Source organism: Rhinolophus ferrumequinum, chromosome 11 (assembly GCF_004115265.2).
Source record: "Rhinolophus ferrumequinum isolate MPI-CBG mRhiFer1 chromosome 11, mRhiFer1_v1.p, whole genome shotgun sequence".
In the NCBI taxonomy this organism is placed as follows: domain Eukaryota; kingdom Metazoa; phylum Chordata; class Mammalia; order Chiroptera; family Rhinolophidae; genus Rhinolophus; species Rhinolophus ferrumequinum.
The window spans coordinates 79116074-79124091 of record NC_046294.1 but is presented as its reverse complement, the minus strand read 5'-3'; the positions used below and the strand labels follow the sequence as shown (position 1 = coordinate 79124091).

General features: G+C 44.2%; 1 protein-coding gene across 3 annotated transcripts in view; it reads left to right on the top strand.

Moving 5' to 3' along the window:
* Window positions 1-4140: 4140 nt before the first annotated feature.
* The window catches only part of ARHGAP20 (Rho GTPase activating protein 20), a 139152-nt gene continuing 135274 nt past the window's right edge, over window positions 4141-8018 (top strand). The window contains exon 1 of one of the 3 annotated variants that reach the window (XM_033121076.1): window positions 4141-4330. Coding sequence is in view for 1 of the 3 variants with exons in the window: in XM_033121075.1 (XP_032976966.1) it covers window positions 4725-4829 (105 nt within the window). In the remaining 2 variants the exon portion in view is untranslated. Of the gene's footprint in view, window positions 4331-4519; window positions 4830-5096; window positions 5344-8018 lie in introns of those variants that run through there. The other 2 variants (XM_033121075.1, XM_033121077.1) reach the window with 2 other exon arrangements.

Below are 8018 nucleotides of genomic sequence, written 5' to 3'. Positions count from 1 at the left end.
ATACAGTGGTCACGGCCAACCCTCAATCAGTAAGCCTGAGGGTCAATCCCACCCACTAACATGCCAATAGCAATCAAGGCTCAACTACAACAGAAGGGCTCACACAACCCACACAAGGGACACACCTGGAACACCCAGCTCAGGTGACCAAGGAGACTGCACCACTAGGCCCCACAGGGCACCTACTACATAAGGCCATCTGGCAAGAGATGTAACAGATCTACATAATACATACCAACAAAAATAGAGAGGCAGTCAAAATGAGGAAACAAAGAAATATGTCACAAATAAAAAGACAAGAGAACTCTAGAAAAAGAACTAAACAAAATGGAGGCAAGCAATAGAGTTCAAATACTAGTTATAAGGATGCTCGAGGAACTTAGTGAGAACTTCAACAAAGAGCTAGTAAGCTTAAAAAGGACATAGAAACCATAAAAAAAGAACCAGTTGGAAACGAAAAATACGATAACTGAAATGAAGAATGCACTAAGAGGAATCAACAGGAGATTAGATAAAGCAGAGGATCAAATCAGAAACTTAGAAGAAAAGGTAGCAGAAAACACCCAATCAGAACACCAAAAAGAAAACAAAAATAACTGAAGATAGTTTAAGGGACCTCTGGGACAATATCAAGCATAACAACATTTGCATAATAGGGACAACAGAAGGAGAAGAAAGGGAGCAAGAGATTGTGAATCTATTTGAAGAAATAATGACTGAAAACTTCCCTAATCTGGCAAAAGAAATTGACTTACAATTCCAGGGAGCATAGAGAGTATGAAACAAAACAAACCCAAAGAGGTCCACTACAAGACACATCATAATTAAAATGACATAGGTGAAAGACAAAGAGAATCTTAAAAGCAGCAAGAGAAAGGCAGTTAGTCACCTACAAAGGAGCTCCCATAATACTGTCAATTGATTGCAGGCCAGAAGGGATTAGCATGAAATATTCAAAGTGATGAAAAGAAAAGACCTACAACCAAGACTACTCTACAGAGCAAGGCTATCACTTAAAATTGAAGGAGATAAAGAGCTTCCCAGACAAGAAAAAGCTAAAGGAATTCATCATCACTAAACCAGTATTACAAGAAATGTTAAAGGGACTTCTTTAAGAAGAAGGGGGCGGGGGGTTGACATAAATATGAATAACAAAAGAATGAATACAAGTCACGTTTGACTTCTGTAATTACAGGAGGTGCTCAAAGTGGTTACCACCAGCATCCAGACACTTCTGATTATGGTGAACTACTGCTTGAGCAACGCTGACCATCTCTTAAAATGTGTATACATTTTTTGGCACCCCTGGTATATATGAATAAATTTAACTAAAAAGGGCAAAAGACTTGGCAAATTACATGACATGGAAGAAAAAAACTGGAGAAAATACAAATAAATGGAAGCATATATCATGCTGTTGGATAAGAAAAATTGAGATTGTTAACATATCCATGCTACCCAAAGTAACTTATATATGCAATACAATCCTTATCAAAATACCAATGGTATTTTTCATAGAACTGAAAAAACTAATCTTAAAATTTATATGGAACCACAAAAGACCTTGAATAGCCAAAGCAATCCTGAGAAAGAAGATCAAAATTAGAGGTATCATTCTGCCAACAGCAAACTATACTACAAGGATATGGTAATCAAAATGACATGGTATTGACATTAAAAACAGACATACAGATCAATGAAACAGAATAGAAAGCCCAGAAATAAACCCATATCTACATGGTCATTTAATCTATGACAAAGGAAGCAAGAACATACAGTTAGGTAAAGACACTCTATTCAATAAATGGTGTTGGAAAAACTAGACAGATACATGCAAAATCAAGGGAAAATGGACTACCTTCTCATACTACCATGTTTCCCCGAAAATAAGACTGGCTCTTATATTAATTTTTGCTCCAAAACACTCATTAGGGCTTATGTTCAGGGGATGTCATCCTGAAAAATCATGCTAGTGCTTATTTTCCAGTTAGGTCTTATTTGGGGGCGAAACATGGTATATACAAGAATAAACTCCAAATGGATTAAAGACTTAAATGTAAGACCAAAACCATAAAATTCCTAGAGGAAAATATAGGCAGGAAACTCACCAACATTGCCCTTAGTGATATTTTTTTCTGATCTGTATCCTTGGGCAAGAGAAACAAGAGAAGAAATAAACAAGTGGGACTACATCAAACTAAAAAGTTTTTGCACAACAAAGGAAACCATTAACAAAATGAAAAGACAGCCTACTGAATGGGAGAAGATATTTGCCAATGATACATCTGATAAGGGGTTAATATCCAAAATTTATAAAGAACTCATACAACTCAACACCAAAAAAACAAACAATCCAATTAAAAAATGGACAGGGGATCTGAATAGACATTTCTCCAAAGAGGACATATTAATGGGTGGATGAAAAAGGTGAAGAGATTAAGAAGTACAAATTGGTAGTCACAAAATAGTCAAGAGGATGTAGAGTGCAGCATAGGGACTATAGTCAATAATACTGTAGTGACTACCGTGTTTCCCTGAAAATAAGACCCAGCCAGACAATCAGCTCTAATGCATCTTTTAGAGCAAAAGTTAATATAAGACCCGGTCTTATTTTACTATAATATAAGACCCGGTCTTTATAATATAATATAATATAATATAATATAATATAATATAATATAATATAATATAATATAATATAATACCGGGTCTTATATTAATTTTTGCTCCAAATGACAAATTGGAGCTGATTGACCGGCTAGGTCTGATTTCTGGAAACACAGTGTGTATAGTGCGAGGTGAGTACTAAAGCAATAGGGGTATTGCTTCCTAAATTATAGAAATGTCTTGTTACTATGTTGTACACCTGAAACTAATATAATGTTGGATGTCAGCTATAATTGAAAATAAATAAATAAATTTGAAAAATTAAGCAGAGTAAGGAAAATTGGGATCATCCATTATTGATAAGAATCATAATAGGATGACTTCAAGCAGTAATGAGAAACTGTAATGCCCTCTGCAGTGTAAAATTCACGATAATTTCTATGGTGGGTGCAAAATCCTGTCACTGTACATGGGTCTAAGCATCAAAAAGGGGGTTACCCTGAAAAACTGTGTGTATATATTATATATAGTATATAATATATATTTCTTTATATTTCTATATAAATATATACATATTTCTTCTATATTAGCACGATTTATATAATTATATATACACGCATGATTTATAAAGATCCTGTAAGCCTACTTTAAACAATGTGATGTGGACAAAGCTTAAAATGGGCTGGAACATTTTCCCCCCATTACTTCCACAATAAACAATTCTGGGGTTTGGTGGTTGTGGTGGTGTGTGGGTGTGTATATATTTTGGACAGCATCTCCTGCTTGGAACAGAGCCTGCCAGAGCCCTATTCTTCTATAACCTGTCCTGATAACAGCCCAACCAGGCAGGAACCTTGATCTTTTTTTTTTCTTACCACGAAAACAAAACTCCTTCAACAACCTCGTTATCATAGAGTGGTGTCCTTCACCACTAATCCTCGCCTTACGTAGTCCTGACTCCAAGGGAAGAATGCCACCTACCGAATCTACCGCACAAGTCATCCAGTCCTGCAAAGTGCAGCAACATTCAACTCTACCCCGGGTCGGCTCCAAATCCCCTCCCTCTGATTATTGTTTGGCCTTAAAAAAAAATTTGCCACTATTTGAGCTGACAGGAAGTTATGCTCTAAGCGCAGATATCTGATAAACATTTCCACATATTGTAGCCTGCTCAATAGCTAAGCCAAATTTCAGAGTCCTCTTTCTGCCTACATTTTCTTTTAGTGCGTTTTCACGTTTGGAATGCTCGGGTCTCTGCCGCCGGCAGACAGCGGAAACCGCTGGTGCAAATTGTGCAGGGGCTGCTGACTGATGGCTGCAGAAGCCAAGGAGGGTGACCCGGCCAGGCTAACGTTTGGGATTGCACAAGAGGTCAGGCGATGCTGTGGGCGTCCAAATTTGTACAGCCGCAGCACTCTGCGACGCGCAACTCCATCCTGAGGCCTCCGGAGTGGGGGTGGAAACGGGGGTGGGGAGACCCCTCTGCAGTCCGCTGAAAGCGAGGCAGGAATCACTGCAACTCCTTGGTTCAGGCTGAAGTCGCCACAGCTGCGCGGATGAACGCGCTGCAGCGGCGTTTTCCTCCCACTGGCGCAGCGCGGGAAGGGATGGGGTCGGTGCTAGTGGGCTGGGCGCCGGGAGAGGCGCGCTAGAGGCCCTGGTTCATGACACAAACCCGTGAGCTCCTTTGGGCTGAACCCACACGGAGTGTCGGATTCAGAAGGTCAGTCGGTCGCCTGTGCCCTAACATATATATAGAAAGACGCCGGGCCCGGCCACCGCAGGCCAGGGCTGCCACGGGGAGGGCCGCGGCGGGAGGAGGGCGGCCGGGGGCGGGTCCCCGCACGGGGAGCCCAGCGCTAAGAGGGCGGGCCTGAGGCGGTGCTAGCCGCGGCGCGGACCCGCGGTCGCCGCTGCAATTGCTTCCAGCCCACCGTACCGAGCGCAGGCGGCGGTACATGGCCCCGACGGGAGGCGCGCTGCCCGCACCCCGTGCCCCGCTCCCTGCTTGACCGCGGCGGCAGCCTTTGCCCCGCGCGTCCTTGCCCCTCCGGCCACGATCTTGCGGACATGACCGCATAGCCTCCAGGGCTGGGATTTGCTTGAAAGGCTTCTTCATGGAAGCGATGTCTCCCCAGCAAGAGACTCTAGGGGGGCAGCCGGGGCGCTCCTCCTCCCTGACAGGAGTGTCTCGGATCGCAGGAGGCCCGGGCACCAAGAAGGTGAGGACGCTGAGCAGGGCCCCGCGCCCGCCGCTGCCGCCGCCGCAGCAGCAGCAGCAGCAGACCCGCTCCCCGCGCGCACCCTCCGCGCCCGCCACTGCGGTGCGCAAGCCGCATGCCGCGAGGATTTAACGCTCGAGGCTCGCGGCCCGGTGCGTTAGTCCTTGGGCATTCCCGCCTTCCTCGCCCTCACGCACCGCGGCACCATCCCAAACCACCCCGGCACCTCCGGGCTCTTCGCGTCTAGAGTCGTAATCACTCTCGGAGCGGACCCAGCAGCCTCCCTCCCGGTCTCCATCCGCTGCGGGGTCCACAGGCAGCCCCGCTCCCCAGCTGGAGCGCGAGGTCCCGAATTGGGGCATCGCGTTTCCCTCGCCCCTTCGGGTGCGCGGCCTATAGGTCCACCCCCAACCCCCGAGGTCCCCCGGGTGCTCACTGTCTCTTGACGGGGTCAGCTCCGAGGTCATCAAGGCTGGCGGCGTCTGGTGGAGCGCGGCAACCCGCGCTGAGGAAGGTAGGCAGCCGGGCTGCTGCGCCCGCAGGGCTCAGCCCCCTCAGCTGGACTCGGCGGCGCAGCAGCTCAGCGGTATTTGGATTGGGTGGGGAGGGGTAACGGGGGGTGGGTAGCGTTCCTGCGCCCAGCGCGGCGCTCCCGGAATGACTCCGGGTCTCCGAGGTGGTGGTCAGACTTGTAGGCATGCTTGGGATGCTAACAGTCGACACTGCGGGGACGGGGAGGTTTGGTTCGGCCGAGAACCCGGCTGGGTGGGGCTGGTAGCCTGCGGTTGAGGGTCGTCAGAGCCAAGGTCGCCCTGCGCTCATCCCCTAACCCTCGGGACACGGCGGGGCTGGAAAGGGGTAGGGGTGTCGCAGTCGGCATGGGGGTGGCGGGCGTGTTTCCCTGTCAAAGTAGGGAGGAGGAACGCGGGCAACAACTTGTAGCGTTCCATTCGATAAACCAGCCGCGGTGCGGCGTGCTGATTCCGATCGGGTCGGGTTTCTTTGGAACGGTTCTCTCAGCAAGTGCGCGTGGCCCCCAGCGGCCAGGCTCTGCTGCTCTCTGAGGAATTGATTTGGGTGTTTCTAGCCATGTCTGCCCTCGCTTCTCCCCTCCCCCCCAAGACCTTCTGATATTTGGCCGTTTTTGCTGTGTCCTGGTGATGCCCTTCCAGCTTCTCTGGAAACAAATTTGGGATTAGAGGGATCTTCTCTTTAAAATAAAAAAATAATAATATCTTGATGCTTTACATTGATATCATTAGAGCCTTAAAGGGTCGTTCAGACTCCCTGATTGTCCGGATCTTACTGCCTTTCACTACTCTTCCCACCAGCATTCTGGGTTGGCTAGAGGTCTGTTTGAAGAGGTGAGATCGGTGCGCCGAGTATAGAGGAGTAGGTGAGCTCCCAAGGACCTTGACCGTGTCGCAGAGCCATCTAGGAGTGAACTTGATGATGTATCAGCTGTAGTGCCAGCTCAGCCTTTGATGCACTCAGGCTTCGGTTTGTCCTTGTTGCTTTTCCCCTTCAGAGATTCAGAAATGCAGAGAGCGAGACGGAGGGAGGAAGGGAGGGAGGAAATGAGAATTTACAGATTAGCACTACGTTTGGGAAGGTAAATGAATGTTCACTAATTGACATACATTTTAAAGCAATGTTTATCCTTGTAACCTTAAGGAATTAGGAAAAATCAAAGATTTATATTCCTGAACAGTTCTCTTCCTTTTTCACTAAGGGTAATTAAGCTTAAGTACGGGTGTACTGGCAAAGGGACAAAGCATTAGAGTGACTTGATCAATATAAGGTAGTACTTATCCAATAAATGCTTTGCATCTTAAGCCGTTGTCCTTAAGATGCTGTCCTTCATTATAAACCATAATGGGTTGTTACATTACCAATCTAGTCTTTTCCTTTTCCTTTTTTTTTTTTTTTTTTTTTTTAAAGGAAATAGATTTTGCCAGTCTGGTCTTTCTACAACTTTTTACTCCTTTGGGGTAGGGGTGAAGTTGAAGAACTGTTTTCTTTGCTTTTAATATTTTTCCAGAAAAGTGCATCTCTGCTTATTTTAAATATTAAGGGCAAATCTGATTTCGGACCTCCATATTAGCAATAGAAAGTAATAAAATATTTCCAACGTGTAGGTCATAGAATCATTTCCATTTGTGCTCTTATGAACCAGTCTTCATGTATCCCAAATATTCACCAGATTGATATTTTTTGTATTTCATTTTGCCTTTTTGGTCTTGGTAGTCTTAGTGAGTCATGAGACATTTCTAAAAATAAGTTTACTTATGTGGTTGTAATGTTAATTACTAAGGCTTGGGTCAATGTTTAAATTGCCAGGTACAATCAATATTTTAAAAAAGGAAATAGAAAAGAAAGTATTAGTACATTTGTAAGGGTAAGGGCTGTTTTGTATAATTTTTTTTGGTCTGTTTCATATATGTATGTGTATTTTGGGCAGTGATGTAAATAAAATGTGTTTCTTACTGAGTGGTCAAAATTTTAAAGGCAAGTTTATTGGCCAGACCACTGTTAGAATAAGTTCACTTGGCTTTTAGTTCTAGCTCTATGGTCTTGAGAAAATCACTTGTTTCAGTTTTCTCATTTGTAAAATGGGAATCAAAGACATAATACTGGAGAAAGTATAGATGACAATTATACCTTGTACTCTGTGAAAATAAAATCATCTTAAATAATAAGATTTTAAAAAAACAATAGCATCGTTCACATTACTCATCCTGAGAGTCTGTTAACCCAGTGGTACCGCCATTGCCTAGAATATAGTTCGTATTCCCAGAAACTACTGTCAAAGAGGCAGTTTTATATAATGTGAAATTTAGAGTGTGATGACTTAGATTCAAGTCTCCATTGTATTGGTTCTAGCTTTCTGACCTAAGTAAGTTACTTAACCTTTTCAGTTTCCTCTTTGTAAAATGAAAATACCTACCTCCTCAAGATTATTGGAAAAATTAAATGTGAAATTGAGTGAATATTGACATATAATAAGCTCTCAATAAATGTTAGCTCTTATTGTTTGTACTTTCCCCCATATCTGTAATTCATAGTACTGTGTCCCAGTTGTTCAAGCCAAAAATCTAGGATTTATTTTCATTTCCTCACTCTACAACAACCATCAGAAAGCCAGTCAAATATCACTTTAAAACGTATCTTGAATTTCTCCATTTCATC